General features: G+C 47.1%; 1 protein-coding gene across 2 annotated transcripts in view; it reads right to left on the bottom strand.

Moving 5' to 3' along the window:
- Positions 1-3,074: 3,074 nt before the first annotated feature.
- LOC140421656 (BTB/POZ domain-containing protein 3) overlaps positions 3,075-23,403 on the bottom strand; it is a 73,220-nt gene continuing 52,891 nt past the window's right edge. For both annotated transcript variants that reach the window (XM_072506475.1, XM_072506467.1), the window contains 2 exons: positions 18,187-18,305; positions 3,075-7,452 (listed from right to left, as the gene is read on the bottom strand). In XM_072506475.1, the coding sequence (XP_072362576.1) occupies positions 6,420-7,452; positions 18,187-18,305 (1,152 nt within the window). In that variant the 3' untranslated portion in view covers positions 3,075-6,419. The remainder of the gene's footprint in view (positions 7,453-18,186; positions 18,306-23,403) is intronic.

The following is a 23,403-nucleotide window of genomic DNA, read 5'->3' as shown; positions in this document are numbered from 1 at the left end:
AGGCCTCCTTCCGTGCTGTATCATTCCAATGTTGATTCCACCATCTTAAAAAAAATTTTTTTCAGAGTACCCAATTGATTTTTTCCAATTAAGGGGCAATTTAGCGCGGCCAATCCACCTACCCTGCACATCTTTGGGTTGTGGGGGCGAAACCCACGCAAACACGGGGAGAATGTGCAAACTCCAAATGAACAGTGACCCAGAGCCGGGATCGAACCTGGGACCTCGGCGCCGTGCTAACCACTGTGCCACAGTGCTGCCCTATTCCACCATCTTTAGCGCAAGAAGATTACAACCATACATTTGCGTTTTAATCATGTGTGGATGGTCAACATTTTCTGGATGAAACAGGTTGCTCCACAAGGTATTGTTTAAGTTTTAAGATGGGTTCACAATGACCCTTACGAACACCCTCAGAACGTCCATCCCAATCTCTCAGATTCCGACAGCTGAGCACATAATGTCCATTAGACTGCCAAACGGATATTCTTATCTGGTGAGGATGCTGGAGTCGTCACTCAGTCTTCATTAATTTCAGCTAACATTTCAGTTAAACTTCCTGGCTCAAAAACAGACATCGGTACTGGAAATGTGTCTGAAACCCTGTTGAAATTCTCCCCACAAGCTGACATAGAAGTGAGAAAAACTTAAAAAACAAAAGGGGATGTATTATAGACTGGAGATTCAACTGAGGCTTTCAAATCATGAACGTTCTGGGCAGAGTAGCTTAGGAGAAACTGTTCCCATTGGTGGAAGGCTGGAGAACCACAGGGCATAGATTTAAGGTAAGCGGCGAATAAAACAATGGAGACACGCGGAGAAACGTTTTCTCGCAGCAAGTGGTTCGGATCTGGAATGCACTGCCTGAGAGTGTGGTGGAGGCCGGTTCAATTGAGGTATTCAAGAGGGAATTGGATCATTATCTGACAATGTGCAGGGTTACGGGGAAAAGGGAGGTCAATGGCTTTAGGTGCATTGCTCACTCGGACAGCCAATGCAGACATGATGGGCCGAATGGCCTCCTTCAGTGCTGTATAAAATCTGTGATTCAGCCCATCATCCTGTGTTGACTTTTCAAAAGGAGTCAGGAATAGTCCCACATCAGTCCCACTTTTATTCATAATGAAACCATCAAGAACCTGTCTCACTCCCTGTTTAAAATTCTTTAAAAAAAAAATTTAGAGTACCCAATTCATTTTTTCCAATTAAGGGCAATTTAGCGTGGCCAATCCTCCTAGCTTGCACAATTTTGGGTCGTGGTGGCGAAACCCACGCAAACACGGGGAGAATGTGCAAACTCCACACGGACAGTGACCCAGAGCCGGGATCGAACCTGGGATCTCAGCGCCGTGAGGCCGCAGTGCTAACCCACTGCGCCACCGTGCTGCCCTGTGTTTAAAATTCTTCATAGAATCAACATCCACCATAGTTACAGGCATAATGTTCCACATCCCAACAACTCAGCTGAGTAAAAAACATTCTGCTCATTGCTGTCCTGGATGGCTCGTCAATGATTTCCAATCTATGATCTCTGGTCAATGATCAACTCACCAGCAGGAATAGTTTTTTTCTCTCAATCTTCTACATTAAAACCTCTCATCTTCCTGTAAACCTCGCTGAGGTAATCTCTTAACCTTCTCTGTCCCAAGGAGAGCAGCCCGAACTTTCCCAACCTCTCCCTGTAACAGAAGTCTCTCATCCCTGGTAACATCCTGGTAAACCTCCTCTTCACCCTTTCTAAGGCCTTTAACCTCTCCGCAAGTGTCATACCCAGTTGATAAGTTCCAAATATTCCCCTTTCATTTTAGCGCATTTTTCTAGAAAGATATGAACAAATTTTGAGTAATTGGATGTGAAATTAATCTCCAGACAATTGGGATGAAGCAGCTTAAGGAAGAGGTCATTCAGCAACTTGCACCTATTCTGCCATTGTTAGGTCATGGCTGTTCTGCATCTTAACTCCATCGACTTGCCTTAGTACTGTAACACTTAATATCCTTGCCTAAAAAAAACCTATCAATCTCAGTTTTTAAATTGGCAGTTGACTTTCAACCTCGATGTTTTTGGGGGCGAGAGTTCCAGATTTCCACTCATGCGTGAAGAGGTACTTCCTGACTATCATTCCTGAATGCTCTCACTCTAATTATAAGGTTATAATAATAATAATTATGACCCCTTATTCTGGACATTCCCTCCCAAGCAGGGAGAACATTATTTATCTACCGTATTTATCTACATTATTAATCTATTTTCAGATTATTTATCTGAAAGATTCTTTCACCCATCTTAAGTGGGTAGCAGCACGATCTGAATGACCCCAAGGAGTGGCCTCCCCTCCCCTTTTGTGACACAGCTGGCCCGGATGGTAGTACCCAGAAGATACCCAGGCTCTGGGTTGAGCGATGATCAATGGTGGATCCTATGGAGGTGAAGGTGGAGGAGTCACAACCTCAGGATATAATGGTTGGCTGGTGCCAGGCGGGAGAATCCTCAGGGAAGAGGGTTTGCGTTTCCGTTAAACACACATGAGAGAGGCAACTGGAAATCACCCGAGTCAAATATGGTCGGTACAAACAATTCTCATCAAGGCAACTGTGTGAATGGGATTGGCACACCTTGTTCAGTATGGGCATCATGGATTAAAAAGTGGCTTAACCAGAACTCCAGCAATGACGTCGAACTCCAGCAATGAGGTCATCTGCTGTTGCAATGATTGGAAAGTTTGGACATCTATGACTGCCAATGCCACTATGGCACTCAGAGGAGGACAAATAATCTTAAACACTTCAATTAGATCACCCCTCAACCTAGCAGGATTCCTCTACTATTCATGCTGGGTACCACATGCCAAGACCTTGCCCAAGTGGGGCAGGTTTTTACCGCTAAAATGAGCCACTCACATACAGATGAAACTGGCATGAGTTAACTTGCTTGCATTGGACTTGCCTTCTCTCTTTGAGAACCAATTGAATTGATGGGCCTTTTCCTATCTCTTCCCTTTCTGCTGCTGTATGTTGCCATGCGAACGGAGATGTCTTACAAGTGGGTAGAAAATAACAAAAAAGAAAATCAGGAACCTTGAGAACTCTTTAATTATCAGACTGTAAAGGCGGTAGTCAAACCAGCTCCTATTTACAAGGTTCATTTGCTTTGTGAGCAGGACTCTTTTGGGCAGATGATTACAGTCTTCTGCAGTTCATCAGCCCTCTACTCGTTACTGCTGTCTTTTTACCCTCCCACACAATTTCATAACCTACGACTGGTGAATTCTGATTAGCTGAGCTCTTCTGTGGAGAAAATGCATTTACTGTCACTCAAAACATGCTCCATGAAAATTGATTTCAGTTTGTTCTTAACAGCACTTGGAAAAAAAATAATATGCCAAGGGGTCAACTACATTCTAACAAAAGTAACCCGCCAACCCAGAGGTAGATTATGTGGTATTGTTTCCTTGTTTATGTTTTACTTTGGCAGGTGTAATGGTGGAGAAAAAACAATAGAAAGACGACATGCTGTGCTCCCTCACTGCGACAACATAATACATAGTGCCTCTGCTCAAGATCACAGGAAAAACAGAGAGGCTTCTACCAGGATTTTGGCACTCCTGCCTTCAGGAAACTGTGTTAAAACACAGCAAGTCGGATATGGCTGCTCCGGATGCCCCACAGGAGAGAATCCGAATGTTTTTAGGAGGGGAATAAAAGATGTGTATTTCTATCGCTCCATTCACAGCCTTTGAATCCGCCGTACATTGAAACAGGAGGAGGCCATTCAGCCCTTCGAGCCCGTTCTGCCATTCAATGGTTGATCATAGAATTTACAGTGCAGAAGGAGGCCATTCGGCCCATCGAGTCTGCACCGGCTCTTGGAAAGAGCACCCTACCCAAGCCCACACCTCCACCCTATCCCCATAACCCAGTAACCCCTCAACACGAAGGGCAATTTTGGACACTAAGGGCAATTTAGCATGGCCAATCCACCTAACCTGCACATCTTTGGACTATGGGAGGAAACCGGAGCACCCGGAGGAAACCCACGCACACACGGGGAGAGCGTGCAGACTCCGCACAGACAGTGACCCAAGCCGGGAATCGAACCTGGGACCCTGGAGCTGTGAAGCAATTGTGCTAACCACCATGCTACCGTGCTGCCCATCTGTGCCATTTGAATCATAGAATCCTTACAGCTCAGAAGGCAGCCATTCGGCCCATTGGGTCTGCACCGACCCTCCGAAAGAGCACTCTTCCTAGGCCCACTCCACCATCCTATCCCCATAACCCCAACCAAACTCTACATCCCTGGACACTAAGAGGCAACTTAACATAGCCCAACCACCTACCCACACATCTTTGACTGTGGGAGGAAACCGGAGCACCCAGAGGAAACCCACACAGACACAGGGTGAACCTGCAAACTCTACACAGCCAATGAGGCCAGGCTCGAACCCGGGTCCCTGGCACTGTGAAGCAGCAGTGGTAATCACTGTGCCACCTCGCAGCTCATCTTTGCACTTTATCCCTTAATAACTTTAGTGAACAAAAACCTATCTCAGATTTAAAATTAACATTTGACTTAGCAGCAATTGTTGTTAGCAGAGACATCTACCACCCATTGTGTGAAGAATTGTTCCTCATTTCACTCCTGAAAGGTCTGGTTCTAATTTTTAGACAATATTCCCGAGTCCTACACTGCCTTACCAGTAGAAATCATTTCTCCCTGTTGTATCATTTCCCCTCACTGTTGTGAAAATGTTGCTAAAATCCCCTCTCAACCGTCTAAATTTCAGGGAATAAAAACCCTAGTTTGTATAACCTCTCCTCATAATTTAAACGTTGAGGTACAGATATCATTCCAGTAAATCTACATTGCACTCAGTCCAAGATCAGTGTATCCTTCCGAAGGTAAAATCATAGAATTCCTACAGTGGAGCAGGTCATTCGGCCCATCGAATCTGCACCGACCCCCTGAAAGAGCACCCCACCTAGGCCCATTCCCCCATCCCACAACCTCACACTAAGGGAAAATGTAGCATGGCCAATCCACCTAACCTGCACATCTTTGGACTGTGGGGGGAAACCGGAGCACCCGGAGGAAACTCACGCAGACATGGGGAGAAAGTATAAACTCCACATAGACAGTCACCCAAGGCTGAAATTGAACCCGGGTCCCTGGCGATGTGAGGCAGCAGTGCTCAACACTGTGCTGCCCAGATGTGGAGCCCAGAACTGCTCACAGTATACTCCAGGTGTGGTGTGGTCTAATAAGAATTTGTACACATTTAGTCCCAACGTACTTTGCAATCAACAAAGTACTTACAAAATGCAGTCACTGTGGTAATGTAAGAAACGTGGCAGCCTATTTTGTGCACAGGAAGCTTCCACAACCAACAATGTGAAAATGACCCAGAGAAAGAGCTTCTTTAGTGATGTTGAGCGAAGGGTGAACGTTTGTCCAGGACACCAGGGATAACTCCCCTGCTCTTCTTTGAAATGGAGAACCAAGATTTCTTTTTAAACATTCCTACCGGAGAGGGTAGGTGAGGTCTCATGTGAAAGATGTCGCCTCTGACAGAGCAGTGCTCCTCAATACGCCAGAGATTCAGCTGAGATTTTGTGCATCAAATCTCTGAATCCACACCTTCTGACACAGAGGCAGGTGTGTGACCGACTGGGCCATGACTGGGCAACAAGAAAGAGTGGAACTATGCCCCCTCTCATTCGAGGTACTAGCTTTTGTACCCGTTCACTCACACTATCAGTAGACATCCTTCCCGGTGTATGCACACATTTATGCACATTTCTAAAAGCTGGTTTGGGTTTCATCTATCTGTGTTACAATACACCACCCGTGACTGAGCTGAAATTGTTTCCCAAGATATTTCTGCTGGTGACCACTTCTGAAGCAAGGCCGTGTTAGAAGCCAATTTAGATTCAGCTTAACCTGGCAAATACAAACAGGGGGTTGCGGAGAAACCTATGGCTGTACCGTCTGCAATGGTTCACAGGTGCTGACGGATGGGAAAGCTCGATCAGAAAGTGAGGGGGAGAGAATTAACACAGTGATTCTGATTGAACTACCCTGACAGCTAGGCAATTCATGACCTATTAAGTCCCTTATTAAGGGGGCTTAATTTCCTTTGGTGGGGAATTAATTATGCGTTGAGGTTAGTAACTTTAACAAGCCTGCAACTGAATTTTACATAGCAGAGGATATTAAACCTCTGTTTGGTAAAAAGAGCTGGCAGTCAGTATGGGAACTGCATTTGACTGTAGATCTTTGAGAGTGAAACTGTGGATGATGAGACGAGTTAATTTATAATGAAGGGCTTCGTTTTGCTGCTTTTTGAAATGTGCCATAGTCAAACCAGACAGAATGTAGGACAGACAGTGGACAGGGGATTTCCAAAGTGTTACCGTTATTCAGGCATAGAATATTAGCTCTGGGAGTTGGCCCCCTTGTACCCCTGTGCCATTGGTACTGTCTGAGGAACACTGGAACTGAAAGGTGACTTTCCCGCACTGTACTTCAGTCATCCCCTCCTGCCCAAAGTAGCTCAGCTCATTTCCATCCAGCACCACGCTGGCAGTGTAGAAGGTATCCGGTTCAATCTGCACAGGGTGTTCGAACCACACGGGGAAAGTGTGGCTGGAGCCATCCGAGAAAAACTTGCTGAAGTTCTGGCCCAGGAGGACGCCCTGCCGCTTCAGCTCGAGTGTGGCGCTGTACTCAGCTGAGCCGCAGCTGGAGCCGTACAGGCCGAAGCCGGCAATGAAGACCCGCTTGTCCACGGCGAACTGGATGCTGTCGCACCGGCCTCGGTAGCGCCACTGGTTGCTACGGTAGGCGCAAGACTGGAAGCGGTGACAGCGCTGCGGGGCCAGGCCTTTCCGGGGCTTGCACACAAACTCCAAGTCTGGCTTCTTGGCCGCTGTGTACCAGAGGAAGATGTCATTGGTCTCGTTGAGAGTCAGAACACCAGATTGCGCGGCGCCATTGGCAAAATCGTCCAGCGTCATGGCTGGGATACGGATCAGGTAGAGCGCCTTGCCCAGAACCTTGCGCTTATTCTCAATGTTGATGGACAGGTCCCGCCTCTGGCATTCCACCTCTGCCCAGTTTAGCACAGCCTCAAACAGAATGATTTCCTTGGCATTGAGGGTCTCCCTATTCAGGATGCTCTGCAGTGTCTGGTAATCGATGTCACAGAAGCCCTCGGACTTCAAAGCCAGCTCAGCTTGGGCGTCAATCACTTCCCAGCACCGTTGGGTCAGGTCCGGTTCCTCAAAGAGGCAGCTCTGGGACAGCAACACGCAGGCATTCTTCGCACTCAAGCTGGTCTCCAGGAAGGTAACACATGCCCGGGCTAGGTGAGGAACGATATACTTCTTTGCAGCGTAGAGGGTGGCTAAGACTGTGTCCGCAGCCAAATCTATCTCGTCGCAGTAGATGTACCTGCAAAGAGAACCAGGACGTTAGCAATCAGGAGATGAAGCAAAACAACCAAGTATAATGGACCTGATTCTGGGATTAAACTTGTCCATAAAACGGAACCAATTCCAACCTGTCCAAGTGAGGCTTACACTTTCCAGAAGAAATCTCTCCCAATTAGAGGGGTTTGTATTTGCTGTGTTATTCCTGATGATAATGTAATGCTGAACAGCTTGATATCATTTTCTTAGTTGCTATAACAACTTAAATAAATCGATATCTCTGAGAGGGGCAGTGATGGATTTATTTGTGGATTAAAGCCTCCTCTTGTTAAAAACATCAGGTATATGAGTAGGCCATTCAGCCTCTCGAGACTGTTCAGTCATTCAATTGGACCATGGTTGATCGGGATCTCAACTTCATTTACCCTCCTACTCCGGGATAGACCTGACTTTGTTTTGCACTGAGTTGCCAGCCTACATATGAATTAGGAGCAGGCATAGGCCATTTGGCCCCTCAAGTCTGCTCTGCCATTTGATAAGATCATGGCTGATCTGACTGTGGCCACAACTCCACTTTCCTGCCGACCAGCTATCCTCTTTGATTCCCAAATCAGTCAACAATTTATCTAACTCAGCCTTGAATATATTCAATGAGCCGGCCCCCACTGCTCTCTGCGGAAGAGAATTCCACAGACAAATGACCCTCTGAGAGAAAATAAATTTGCATCTGTGTCTTAAACGGGAGACCCCTTATTTTTAAACAATGTATCCTTGTTCTAGTCTCTCCCCCGAGAGGAAATATTCTCTCAGCCTCTAACCTATCAAGTCCCCTCAGGATCTTATACGTTTCAATAAGATCACCTCTCATTCTTCTAAACTCAGATGGATATAGACCCAACCTAACCTGACCAAGGTTTTCTGATACGATAAGCCTTCATCCGAGGAATCAGTCGAGCGAACCTTCTCTAAACTGCTTCTAATTCAATGATATCCTTTCTCAAGTAAGGGGATCAATACTGTCCACAATACTCCAGATGTGGTCTTACCAGCACCCTATAGAACTGTAGCAAAACTTCCCTACTTTTATATTCCATTGCGACATTCCATTTGCCTTCCTAATCACTTGGTGTATCTGAATACTATCTTTTGTGATGCATGTACCACAACACCAAGATCCCTGTACACCACAGAGTTTTGCAATAATTCCTCCACTTAAGTACCATACTGCTTTTCTATTCTTCCAAAGTGAGCGAGTTCACATTTTCACATATTATATTGCATCTGCTAATCTTTTGTCCTCTTATTTAAAACCTCCTCGTTACAATTTACTCTCCTACTTATCTTTGTGTCATCAGCAAATTTAGCAACCACAAATTAAGTCCTTCATCCAGGCCATTGATATAGACTGTAAATAGTTGAGGCCTCAGCTCTGATCCCAATGGCACCCCATTGATTAGTTTGCCAAACCAAAAATGACCCATTAATGGCTTGACGCACACCTCCCTCAAATTTTATTTCCAATCAATCTACTCCTCTTTGTTTCAGTTTCACAGTAAAAACAGTGAAAAGCTTACAAAAATAGTCCTCAAAGAGGGAAGAAATCCCTCTGTTAATTAACCTCCATTCAAGCCCCTATCTCATATGTGTTGACACAAGGAGATGATCCCAAGCATGAATAAAAGTGGGTGTCTTAAGGATTCTTGAGAGAAAAGTCAAGTTATTTTGTTAGTTCCTTCTTCTGAGGAACTTTAAAACCATTAACAACAACAGATTAAAAACTACAAGGTGCATCTGTACCTGGGCATTCAGAAAGAAGAAATTAGTCTGTGTGTACGGTCTTTTATCCATTGTTGCAGTTGAGTACTTATCTGCTCTGCAACATAAGCGGAACAAACTCCAAAACACCTGAAGCTTAGAAATGTGGTCACCTTTTGCAGAGTCTAAAATCAAACTTGGTTACCAGGAAGGAAACGGTTCAGGGGCAGCTCTCTTGTCAGACGGTTGTGGTTCAAGCCCCACTTTAAGACCTTTTTTATTTTTGATTACATCAATGTGAAGCACAGGTCTCTCTACTTTGAAGATGCTATATAAACGCTAGTTGTGGCTGAGCTGTCAGCCGTGGCTCAGTGAGTAGCACTCACATCCCTCCAGCTGCGAGGCTGTGGGTTCAAGACTCACTCCAAAGACTTGAGCACAGGATTCCAGGCTGACACACCGAGTGCAGTACTGAGGGATCTCTATCTCAGATGGAGCACTAACTGAGGCTGGGCCTTCACTCTCTGGTTATCAGTAAAGATCCCATGGCACCATTTTGAAGAGGAGCAGGGCAGTTTTCCCCATTTCCCTGGACAATACTTACCCCCTCACTCAACATTATTTCAAAAACAATTCTGGTCATTGTCACAATGCTATGCACAAATTGGTTGCTGCGTTTCCTACATTACAACAGTTCAAGAGTACTTCATTATTTGTAAATCACTTCGGGAGGCCCTGCAATCATGAAAGGCAGGATAAAAATCTAACTCTTTTCTTATAATGACACATTTAGTTCATCCAGTCTCAGGATTTGGCATCGCCGGTAAGGCTGGTATTTTTCTGTCCATCCCGAGTTTCGCCAAGGAGTTGGCGGCAGGCCACATTCTGCGAGAAGAACGACTTCACTGAGTCGCTGGCTATAGGTGACTTCAGGGAGTAGTTAAGAGTCAGAGACCTGGGGCGTCATTCTCCGACCCCCCGCCGGGTCGGAGAATGGCCGTTGGCTGCCGTGAATCCCGCCCCCGACCCCGCCGAAGTCTCCGGTACCGGAGATTGGGCGGGGGCGGGAACCGGGCCGCGCCGGTTGGCGGGACCCCCCGTTCAATTCTCCGGCCCGAATGGGCCGAAGTCCCGCCCAGAAATTGCCTGTCCCGCCGGCATAAATCCAACCTGGTATTTACCGGCGGCACCAGGCGGCGTGGGCGGGCTCCGGGGCCTGGGGGGTCGCGGGGCGATCTGACCCCGGGGGGTGCCCCCACGATGGCCTGGCCCGCGATCGGGGCCCACTGATCCGCGGGCGGGCCTGTGCCGTGGGGGCACTCTTTCCCTTCCGCCTCCGCTATGGCCTCCACCATGGCGGAGGCGGAAGAGACTCTCCCCACTGCGCATGCGCGGGAAACTTTCAGCGGCCGCTGACGCTCCCGCGCATGCGCCAGGAAACTGTCAGCGGCCGCTAACGCTCCCGCGCATGCGCTGCATTGCCGCGCCAGCTGGCGGGGAAACAAACGCCATTTCCGCCAGCTGGCGGGGCGGAAATCCCTCCGGCGTCGGCCTAGCCCCTCAATGTTGGGGCTAGGCCGCCAAAGATGCGGAGCATTCCGCACCTTTGGGCCGGCGCGATGCCTGTCTGATTGGCGCCGTCTTTGGCGCCAGTCGGCGGACATCGCGCCGTTGGGGGAGAATTTCGCCCATGGTGCTGGACGGGTCGCATGTAGGTCTGACCAGGTAAGGACAGCAGATTTCCTTTCCTAAAGGCCTTTAGGTTTTTTGCAACAATCCAACAACTTCATGGTCACTTCGACCGATTGTAGCTTTTTTACTTTCAGACTTTCTGATCACCTGTAGGATCGAAGTATTTACCAGTATTTATGTAATGCACATGATTATGTTGTGCATATCGTGTATAAGGTGACCCCTTTCTGCCCAGTGTTTCCGAATCAAAATGGTGGTGTTTTGAACATTTACATCAGACAGATTCAAAATCGACAGCCAATTGGATTTGCGTTCAATAATAATTCACCAGAGGGAAAGTCTCCTGTTTTGCCATATCCTCCCACAGTCCAAAGATGTGCAGGTTAGGTGGATTGGCCATGCTAAATTGCCCTTAGTGTCCAAAAAGGCTAGATGGGGTTACGGGGATAGGTTAGAGGTGTAGGCTTAAGTGGGGTGCTCTTTCTCAGGGCCGGTGCAGACTTGATGGACCGAATGGCCTCCTTCTGCATTCTAAATTCTATGATTTTATGAGTACCTGGAAAGCTCTGACCTTGAATCAATCTCTTTCCAGAATGCAGAACGGGCATCCCTGTTATTGACCAAAGTGTAAGCAGATTGGAAATCATACTGAGACTAATTGTGCTCGGTCTACATGTGACTCCAGTCTGACGCCAATGTAGCCGACTCTTAATTGACCTCCAAACTGGTCGAGCAACCCACTGAGCAGAATCATTCTTCTATTAAAAGGTGGCCCATTGCCACCTCCTCAGGGAGCTAGGTTGGACCTATCTAACCCAGAGGGTTGTGGATGCTCCATTGGTGAATATAGTTAAGGCTGGGAGAGAGAGGTTTTTGGGGTGTGATTTAACAAAAAATAAACAAATTTCCATTTTGAGTGCCAATAGGGGAGGCGTTTCTCAGAGCTCGCAATGCCAAGAACGACCCCACTACTAAACGAGACTTTGTTTTTTTGGGAGGCCTCTGCGGGGAATGCCTCCCGAGGCTGCATTTACCCCACTTCCTGCACTCACGAGCTCAGCTCTTCAGAAAAGGAAGAGATCGAGGCGGCATTTTTAAATGCCACCCGATCTCTTGAACCCCCCACCACAGCCTCTGACCCCCCCAAACCCCAACTTACTGATGAGGGGGTCCTTGAGTCCCCCGCCCCATACCCCACCTCTTAAGGGTAGGGCACCCCAGGCCCAATACCCAGTATGGGAAACCTGGCATCTGCGCACTACCAACTTGGCACCCTGGTGAACTGACAGTGCCAAAGTGCCCGGGTGGCATTGAGGGTGCCAAGGTACAACCCTGCCTCCGTTTGCATGGGAGACCCACCCCCCCACAAGTACCGTTACGCCTGGTCCACGTTTGTGGAAACCAGTTTTTTTCCCCAAAAAAATATACTTTATTCATAAAATCTCTAATAAACATTACAGAACATTTTGAATTGTTATGACTGTACATTTCCCCCAAAGTTACATATTCACTTGACTTTCTTGCATTCAGTTGGGATGACATTCCACACATTTCCCTGTTTACGTTACAATTCTTTCTTAAATATTTACATCGTCATGTTTCTTTCAATACTTTTATACATTGGAGTGTTAATGACCCAGACCGAGGGGTTTTACACGGTTACCAGCCCCTCGGTGTACATTTGCTGGAAGACCTTACACAGTGGCCTTTCCCCATTGCGCCTTGGCGGCAGCAGCCTCAAGCTTGAGTGCGTCTCTCAGCACGTTGTCCTGGACCTTGGAATGTGCCATTCTGCAACACTCGGTCGAGGACAATTCTTTGCACTGGAAGATCAGCAAGTTTCGGGCAGACCAAAGAGCTTCTTTCACCGAGTTGATGACCCTCCTGCAGCATGTATGTCTCGGTGTGTGTCCTTTGTCATGTGAGAGTGCCTTTAAGAAATGGATGTTTAAGCAATGTATCTTTGAGAATTGCAGTGATGTCAGAGTGTGGGTGAAGCTGGGCTTTAGATCAGCCATTTTGCAGTTTTTTAGTTTCAGTTTGAAAAGAGCTTGGGAGTGTCTGTGTTTGCAGTGAGCTGGATCTGCTGTGATCTCTGCCATGAAAGACTATCTCTGGATCATTTGGGTGATTTAAACTCATAATAGTAAAGTCTTTAACCTGATGTGTTCCTGTTTAAAGGTGTTAAGTCTCTTGGATGTTGAAAGGAATAACTGAAGGATTATTTAGTGTTGTAATATTTTCGGGGTTATCTTTGGGTGTTAAGTGATCCAAGGTTTATTTAAAAAGGGTTAAATTGAGTTCATAGAATAAACATTGTTTTGTGTTTAAAAACCCACGTGTCCATAATTGTAATCCCACGCCTGGAGAACAAGTCATGTGATCGGAAAAGCAACAATAGCATTAAAGGGGGAGGTTGGCTGAACTCCATGATACATTTTGGGGTTCTGAAAACGCCTCGCCCATAACAATTGGGGGCTCGAGTGGGATAAAAGTCTATCGATTGGATTGGCTTTTGTGAACTTAAAGACAGTGAAGGATTATTGCTTTTCTGGTCTGGTATTTAAGTGTGTTGTGGACAATGGCTCTTTCAGAGGCTCAGATGTTTTTGGAGGTGGGGACTGTCACATGCAGTACCTTACGGACAGAGACTAAAAGCAGACTGTTGGATCTGGCAAAAACATTGCAGTTAACATTACCTGACAGAATGCGAAAAGATGAGGTAATTATGGCAGTGGTTAAGCATTTAAAGTTGCCTGAGATAGAGTTTGACTCATGGGAAATGGCAAAAATTCAGTTGCAAATTAAACAAATGGAACATGAGAAAAAATTAAAGCGGCTTGAATACGAGAGAGAGAGAGAGAAAAAAGAGAGGGAAAGAGAGAGAGAGGAAAAAGAGAGAGAGAGGAGAAAGAAAAGGAGAGAGAAGAAAGGAGAAAAGATAGAATAGCCCTAGCATAACAAAAAGAAAAAGAAAGGGAGATACAGATCAGGGAAAAAGATAAAGAGAGGGGGCGGAATTCTCCCCCCCATGTTGGGTGGAAGAATCGCCGGGGCGCCGCGCAAGTCCCGCCACGCCGCCCCGGCACCCGCACGCGATTCTCCCACCCCCCCAAACCGGCGCGGCGAGAATCACGGCTGGCCGCTGGGAGAATCGCTGCTCGCCGTTTGTAACGGGCGAGCAGCGATTCTCCGGCACGGATAGGCGGAGCGGACAGCCCAACACCACGGCTTCCCGCCATCGCCGTCCACACCTGGTCGCTGCCGGCGGGAACAGCGCGGGAACGCTGGGGGCGCAGCCTGTGGGGGGGGGGGTTCCTGCACCGGGGGCGACCTCAAAAGGGGTCTGGCCCACGATCGGTGGGATAGGATAAGAGTCCGTTCTTGTAACTGCATTCACCTTTCGATAGTCCACACACAACCGTTGGGTACCATCTGGTTTCAGTACCATCACTATGGGTGAGCTCCATTGGCTGCAACCCACTTCAATTATGCCATTCCTCAGCATGCTCTCAATCTCTCTGTTAACCTGTGCCAATTTTCGGGGTTATCTTTGGGTGTTATGTAATCCAAGGTTTATTTTAAAAGGGTTAAGTTGAGTTCATAGAATAAACATTGTTTTGTGTTTAAAAACCCACGTGTCCGCAATTGTAATCCCACCCCTGGAGAACAAGCCGTGTGCTCGGAAAAGCAACAATAGCATTAAAGGGGAGGTTGGTTGAACTCCAGAATACATTTTGGGGTTCTGAAAACACCTCGTTCATAACACCCTAGAAAGAGTCCTGTGTCACAGAGCTGCTCGGCATGAACCTTGACAAATACCACTGCATCTCTCTCCAGACCTTCTTTGCAAAGGCACATTCCACAAGGAGGTGGGCGACCGTCTCATCTCCTCCGCAGCCACTCTGAGGGCAGCGTGCGACGCCGCTGAGACTTCGGGTGTACATGAAGGATCTGACGGGGAGGGCGCTTCTCACCACCTGCCAAGCTAGGTCTTGGTGCTTGTTTGACAGTTCTGGTGATGAGGCTTTCTGCCAGATGACTCTGACAGTCTGCTCAGGGAACCATCCAACATCCTCCACAGTCTCCTTTTCCCTAAGGGCCTCGAGGACATTACGTGCTGACCACTGTTTCATTGCCTTGTGGTCAAAGGTGTTTTTCTGAAAAAGGTTTTCCATGAGGGACAGGTGGTATGGCATGGTCCAACTACTTGGAGCGTTCCGCGGCAATGAGGCCAGGCCCATCCTTCGTAACACTAGGGACAGGTAGAACCTCAGTATGTAGTGACACTTGGTGTTTGCATACCGGGGGTCCACGCACAGCTTGATGCAGCTGCACACAAAGATGGCCATCAGGATGAGGGAGACGTTGGGTACATTTCTCCCTCCCTTATCCAGAGATTTGTACATGGTGTCCCTTCGGACACGGTCGATCTTTGATCTCCAGGTAAACTTAAAGATGGCTCGGGTGACTGCTGCGGCGTCAGGTTGGGTAATGGGCCAGACCTGCGCCATGTACAGCAACACCGAGAGTACCTCACACCTGATGACCAGGGTTCTGCCCGCAATGGAGAGGGAGCGTTGCTCTCACCCGCCCAGATTCTGTCTTATCTTGGCCATGCGCTCCTCCCAGCTTTTGGTGCACGCCCCAGCCACTCCGAACCATATCCCCAGCACCTTCAGGTAATCTGATCTGACGGTGAAGGGGACAAAGGACCAGTTAGTCCAGTGACCAAAGAACATGGCCTCACTCTTGCCGCGGATTACCTTGGCTCCCGAGGCCAGTTCAAACTGGTCGCAGGCGTTCAAGAGCCTGCGTACCGACACGGGATCTGAGCTGAAGACGGCGACGGCGTCCATGTACAGGGAGGCCTTGACTTGAACGCCTCCGCTGCCTGGGATCGTCACTCCTCTTAAACCCGGATCCTTCCTGATGGACTCGGCAAAGGGTTCTATGCAGCACACAAACAGGGCAGAGGAGAGGGGGCAGCCCTGCCTGACTCCAGATTTGATCTGGAAACTTTCTGATTCCCACCCATTGATTGAGACTGCGCTATAGATGTTTGTGTAGAGCAGTTGGATCCAATTGTGAATTCCCCCCCAAACCCCATTTTGGAGAGCACATCCATCATGTAGGTGTGCGATATTCTGTCAAGAGCCTTCTCCTGGTCAAGGCTGATGAGGCAGGTGTCCACCCTCCTGTCCTGCACGTAGGCGATCGTATCCCTGAGTAACCAGTGCTAAACGGCACCACGGTGAGGTCTCCCAGGTGCGGCCTTTTGATCCTGGGCCTTGGGATATTCCGGTGCAGGCACATTTAAGTGAAGCTAACTGTTCACTTAAATATGCAAATCTGGATCCTGCCCAGCGAAGGTGAGATCCAAATCACGACGCCTCCCGAGATCTCGTTAGAGGCCTCTCGTGAAATTTAAAGGTGAGACTCGGTGATGCGATGAGGCCGTACGATCGCGCCTTTGGTCTCTCAGGGAATCAAGGGATATGAGAAGCGGCAGCCCAAGATCAATCATGATTGTATTGAATGGTGGAACAGGCTCGATGGGCCGAATGGTCTACTCCTGCTTCTATTTCTTGCGTTCTTGCAAATGGTCCTACAGCTCTCAAATAATTAGCTGCTGTACCAACAGAGATCAAGGAGGGGAAGAATTTTCTCTGAAAAACAGACATATGTGAAAATTTCCACCATCGGCCTGCATGTTGGTTTGCCAGCACTATCGCATTCCTGAACCATTTTCCCACGGTGGGGGGGGAGAAGAGTCGGAAGAGGGCTTCGAGGTATGGTGGAGGCCGTTCATGACGCATTTGAGGAGTTGTTCATTGCGGGGGGGGGGGGGGGGGGGGGGGGGGGGAACTAAAAGGGGAAAAATATATATAAACTGTTAACTGTGTTTTGTTGGAATGTGATGTTGTTGTTATTGTTTATGTTTGGAATAAAATATTTTTTAAAAATCCATCAGGTTCACTGATGTTCCATTGGGGAAGGAAATCTCCCATCCTTACCTGGTCTGGCCTACAAGTGACACTAGATCCACAGCAAAGTGGCTGATTTTTAAATGCCCTCTGAAATGGCGTAGCATTTCGGGATGGGCAATAAAAAACAATGATTGGTGTCTCTCTGTCACCTCATTATTCCAGTTTTATACTGTGAAACTGCTAGTTAAATGGAACTTGAGAGAAACCATGTACAACCATTCACTTCCCCTGATTAAGAATGGGGAGTGTTCTGACCAACACCCAGCATTCATACTCACTGCAACTGATGTTTACAAAATGTACAAGCTGCAGCAATGCTTCTCCGTTACGCTAACCTTCTTCAGAATAGAACAAATGTGGAAGGTTTTGCTGGAGAGGAAACTGTATGCTGCAAGATAGTCAAGGTCACGGAGCATGTATTTTCAGCATGCTCAAAGCTGGGTTGATGCGTGAATTAGGGAGCAACACTTTAAATCTGTCGCTGTCATTGTGAATAGCGTCTGAAAAATAAAATACACACACGCACACTCATGCACCCTGCATTGACACCCAGTTCCTTAAAACGAATAGTTGCTGCTAGCAACATTCATGGACTCAGCTTCATTTTGCACAGAGTAAATGCTTGCATAGGAAATTCATGCCTGAATTTCAATCCCTTGTAGAAATGATCTCATTGCAAGGGAAAACAATAGGCATTCTGCAATGGTAAATGCAATCCAAAATAATTTTACATCCAAACAAATATTGACAGCATATCTCACAGGGGTGACCAACTGTCCCATATTTTAAGTGACTTCCACTTATTTTGACTGTCTCTTAAGGGACGTCTTTTATCCTGTGTTTCTAGGACAGCCGGTGGGAAACTGATCCTGGGGGTCTCCAGGATGTATATGAGTGATTCAAGTGGTACAGCAACTGAGTGAGTCAGACAGCAGAGAGATGATAATGTCATGACTCAACAATAAGTTGAAGGCTTTTAACCCTCCCCTCCACATCACTATGGACTCAAGGCACCCCCCTCTCCACCCACTCTCAAAACACTTCCCTCCCCACTCTCGCACTTACCAATATCCTGCAACCCCCCCCCCCCGCCATGGTCAAAATGTCCCTTATTTGATCTCGTAAGAGGTGGCCACCCTGTAGCTCTCGGCCAAACTTTCTTGGAGATTTTAATAAGATTACTGCCGGTATCTGGTCACAGCAACACAACGGAAGCTACACTTGATGATCACCAACACACACATCACTTGTTTAAAAAAAACAATCTGTATTGCTGAAGGTGGCTTAGCATAATTAATGAAATAGGGAATGATACTTACTTCAGCATGGCAAGGAAGGCACCGGGTTCAACATCAGGGATTCGAATTTCATCCTTATCTTCTGCCAGTTCTCCATAAAACATTGCGTGGAATACTGAGCTCCCAACGGCCAAAACATACTACAGGGGTGGAGGAAGGAAGACCAGATACGGTTGGTAAGACTATAAGTAGAACACCAGCAAGAACAGGAGGAGGCCATTTCTCTCGAGCATGTTCCCCATTTATTGAGATCATGGCTGATCCATGACCCATCTTTATATACCCACCTTTTCCCCATGTCCCTTGATACTTTTGGATAGCAACATTTTTATCATCCTCAAATTTAAAATGACCAATTGATCTTGCATCACTTGATGTTTTGGAAGGAAGTTACTAACTTATACCACCCTTTCTGTGAAGAAGTGTTCCCAATTTTGCTCCTGAATGGCCTCGCTCTAATATTTTGACTATGACCCTTAGTCCCAGATTCCCCAGTCAGCGGAAATAGTTTTGTTCTGCTCCCCCTTAATAACTTGAATTTTTTTTTTCAATTTAGAGTACCCGATTCTTTTTTTCCAATAAAGGGGCAATTTAGCGTGGCCAATCCAACTATCCTGCACATCTTTGGGTTGTGGGGTTGAGACCCACGCAGACATGGGGAGAATGTGCAAACTCCACACTGACAGTGTCCCAGGGCCGGGATAATAACTTGAAATTTTTGATCAAATCACCCCGTAACCTTCTAAATTCCAGATAATACTATCCTAGTTTGGTAATCTCGCCTCATGATTTAACCTTTGGAGCCCAGATACCATTCGACACTGCACTCCCTCCAAGACCAATGTGTCCTTTCTAAGGTGTGGTGCCCAGTATTAGTATCTAATGGGTTCTGTTAATGGATGTCAAACACTCCGCCATGAACAGTTTCTACCAAAAACATCTTGGACTTCATAACCTGGCTCGGGGGCCTTTGCATATCTGAAGCATGACCTCAACCCCTTTGTATTCTAGTTACCCAGGTGTAAAGGCCAACATTCCATGAGCCTTTTTGATTATTTTCTGTACCTGATCATGTCATTTTAATGATCTCTGTACCTGGGCCCCTCAGTCTCTTTGGACTGCGATTGTTTCTCGCGTTTCAACATTTGAAAGCACTGTTTGGTCCTTTTAGTCCAAAGTGGATGAGTTCATATTTGGCTATTTTAAAATCCGTGTGCCACAGTTTTATCCTTCACCTGGTTGATCTACGAAATTTAATGATCACACAATCAATCGCTCACTAATTTGGAAAAGGCATTGTTCGTATGCACAACAAATAAAAACAAATTCAGCAGGAAAGCTGTTGCGTGAGGATCTCTATTGTAAAGATAAACAGGCCTACAGCACTATTCCTAAAAATGTACAAAGGTTCATCATTGACCCTAGACAGCAGACCATGTTGAGCATGACCCAGATTCTGAAGTGGAATGAGTCCTGTTCATAATGCAATTGCTACGGAGGTGTGAAGCTGATGGCATTAATATGAGAGGTAGGTCAGTGGGTGGAATTAGCACATACATGCTATTAAAATGATTGAACAGATAATTCACCCTCCACCATCCCCAGCAAGTGAAAGGGGAAAAAAAATCAATTTTTGCAGCAATTAAACCACTTGTAGCATAAACAAACCACTTAAATGGGAGGGAGAGAGTGTTGGCATTTCTGATAACAAGCTGAATTTTCCACTTGAAGAAAATGGACCCATTTATTTCTTAAATGTTACCTTTAAATAGGAAATACATTGTGGTGTGGGCTAACATCAAATGCTTTTATGTGTCAATCCACTAAAGCAAGAGTGAATGTGTGGGACATTGAGCTCATGTATCTGATTGAACTAATGTCAGAGACAAAAATTCTAGTCTTTACTTCAACGTTAGAGGGTAAGATGGAGAATGGAACATCAGGCCACTTATTGGAGAAAAGGTCAGCACCAAACATTCCCAGCCCAGCCTTAAAATAAATGCTATTTATTTTATTTTATTCTATTTATTTTGCTATATATACAGCAAGTGTATGTTCACCCCACACTCCATGACTTCCAAATGTTGGTGTTTTAATGTTGAACACCACCGTGCCACCTTAAGTGGCATATGCAAATTTTAAAAACATTTCCAATCAGAAAACCTGCTGAAAAACACATTGTTGTACCATCAATTCTCACTTGGTTTCAATATCCTATTTCAAACATCTTTGACATAACATTTGCAGCATTCTGTGTTACGAATTCTTATGGGAACAAGAGGAAGCTATTTAGCTCTTTGTTCTGCCACGGATGGCAGTGGAACAGTGGTATTGCCATTGGACTAGTAATCCAGAGACCCAGGATAATGGTCTGTGGGCCCAGGTTTGAATCACAACACAATAGATGGTGAAATTTGAATTCAATTAAAAGTCTAATGATGACCATGAAACCATTGTTGATTCTTCTAAAAACACATCTGGTTCATTAATGTCCTTTAGGGACGGAAATCTGCCACCCTTCAGCAATCTCAGGGATGGGCAATAAAGGGCAGCATGGTGGCGCAGTGGGTTAGGGTTAGCCCTGTTGCCTCACGGTGCCGAGGTCCCAGGTTCGATCCTGGCTCTGGGTCACTGTCCGTGTGGAGTTTGCACATTCTCCCCATGTTTGCGTGGGTTTCGCTCCCACAACCCAAAGATGTGCAGGCTAGGTGGATTGGCCACGCTAAATTCTTGGAGGTGAGTAGTGTATTTAAAAACCTTACCTTTACAGGAGCAGCCCTTTGGATTTCGGCGGCAGCGGTGCGCAGGGGCCTTCTTGGAGGTGAGTAGTGTATTTAAAAACCTTACCTTAACAGGAGCAGCCCTTTGGATTTCGGCGGCAGCGGTGCGCAGGGGCCTTCTGGGAGGTGAGTAGTGAGTTTAAAAGCTCTTACCTTAACAGGAGCAGCCCTTTGGATTTCGGCGGCAGCGGTGCGCAGGGGCCTTCTTGGAGGTGAGTAGTGTATTTAAAAGCCTTACCTTTACAGGAGCAGCCCTTTGGATTTCGGCGGCAGCGGTGCGCAGGGGCCTTCTTGGAGGTGAGTAGTGTATTTAAAAGCCTTACCTTTACAGGAGCAGCCCTTTGGATTTCGGCGGCAGCGGTGCGCAGGGGCCTTCTGGGAGGTGAGTAGTGAGTTTAAAAGCTCTTACCTTTACAGGAGCAGCCCTTTGGATTTCGGCGGCAGCGGTGCGCAGGGGCCTTCTTGGAGGTGAGTAGTGTATTTAAAAGCCTTACCTTTACAGGAGCAGCCCTTTGGATTTCGGCGGCAGCGGTGCGCAGGGGCCTTCTGGGAGGTGAGTAGTGAGTTTAAAAGCTCTTACCTTTACAGGAGCAGCCCTTTGGATTTCGGCGGCAGCGGTGCGCAGGGGCCTTCTTGGAGGTGAGTAGTGTATTTAAAAACCTTACCTTTACTGGAGCAGCCCTTTGGATTTCGGCGGCAGCGGTGCGCAGGGGCCTTCTGGGAGGTGAGTAGTGAGTTTAAAAGCTCTTACCTTTACAGGAGCAGCCCTTTGGATTTCGGCGGCAGCGGTGCGCAGGGGCCTTCTTGGAGGTGAGTAGTGTATTTAAAAACCTTACCTTTACAGGAGCAGCCCTTTGGATTTCGGCGGCAGCGGTGCGCAGGGGCCTTCTGGGAGGTGAGTAGTGAGTTTAAAAGCTCTTACCTTTACAGGAGCAGCCCTTTGGATTTCGGCGGCAGCGGTGCGCAGGGGCCTTCTTGGAGGTGAGTAGTGTATTTAAAAACCTTACCTTTACAGGAGCAGCCCTTTGGATTTCGGCGGCAGCGGTGCGCAGGGGCCTTCTTGGAGGTGAGTAGTGTATTTAAAAGCCTTACCTTTACAGGAGCAGCCCTTTGGATTTCGGCGGCAGCGGTGCGCAGGGGCCTTCTGGGAGGTGAGTAGTGAGTTTAAAAGCTCTTACCTTTACAGGAGCAGCCCTTTGGATTTCGGCGGCAGCGGTGCGCAGGGGCCTTCTTGGAGGTGAGTAGTGTATTTAAAAGCCTTACCTTTACAGGAGCAGCCCTTTGGATTTCGGCGGCAGCGGTGCGCAGGGGCCTTCTGGGAGGTGAGTAGTGAGTTTAAAAGCTCTTACCTTTACAGGAGCAGCCCTTTGGATTTCGGCGGCAGCGGTGCGCAGGGGCCTTCTTGGAGGTGAGTAGTGTATTTAAAAACCTTACCTTTACAGGAGCAGCCCTTTGGATTTCGGCGGCAGCGGTGCGCAGGGGCCTTCTGGGAGGTGAGTAGTGAGTTTAAAAAGCCTTGCCTGGTCCCGTGTCTGTTCTTCTTTTCTGTTTTATTTGTTTTTATATAAGGCGGGAACCGGAAGTTCGACCTCTGGCAAGTCCCCCCCCCCCCAACCAATAAATTCTGGTGGAGAGGAAACCCGAGACACTACACGTGTAGTGTCTCCCACCCGCCCTCCTCCTCTAACCTAATAATAAGACCCATTGGTGTAAGGTTATAATATTATATTATTATATTAGCATTGTGCAGGTCAAGGATCGGAGGTGGAGGAGCAGTCTCTGTCAGCGAGAGAACCTGAGAACATCTCAGACACTCAGAAGGTAAGAAGGTAAGTAAGTGATTTTTACTTTTATACCTTTTTTCAAATTGTGTGTGTCGGGGGGAAACTGAAGTGACATCACAGAAAAGCTGTGACCTGAGTGGCTGGTTGGGATTCTAACCTAAATTAAAAAAAAAAAATTTGAGTATTTGGGAACTAATTAAACATAATAACTTAATTATAATTTAGAGGATATCTAAGCCAGAGATCGGAGAATATTATAGTTAGCTATCGCATTTCTATTAGAAATCTAGTGCTAGGAAACAGATAGTTGACAGTAACTTTGCAATTTAAAAAAAAGTATTTTAAAAAAAAAGGACAAATTTTAATTTTAATTAATTGACGCAATGTCAGTTAGAGGGGTGCTGTGCTCTGACTGTGAGATGTGGCAGGTCCGGGAGGCTTCCAGCGTCCCGGATGGCTTCACCTGCAGAAAGTGCACCCAACTGCAGCTCCTCACAGACCGCATGGTTCGGTTGGAGCAGCAATTGGATGCACTTAGGAGCATGCAGGTGGCGGAAAGCGTCATAGATCGCAGTTATGTAAATGTGGTCACACCCAAGGTGCAGGCAGAGAAATGGGTGACCACCAGAAAGGGCAGGCAGTCAGTGCAGGAATCCCCTGTGGTTGTCCCCCTC

Source organism: Scyliorhinus torazame, chromosome 1, assembly GCF_047496885.1.
Source record: "Scyliorhinus torazame isolate Kashiwa2021f chromosome 1, sScyTor2.1, whole genome shotgun sequence".
Lineage (NCBI taxonomy): Eukaryota > Metazoa > Chordata > Chondrichthyes > Carcharhiniformes > Scyliorhinidae > Scyliorhinus > Scyliorhinus torazame.
Note: the sequence above shows the minus strand (reverse complement) of the source record. Positions and strands in the feature narration are given on the sequence as shown.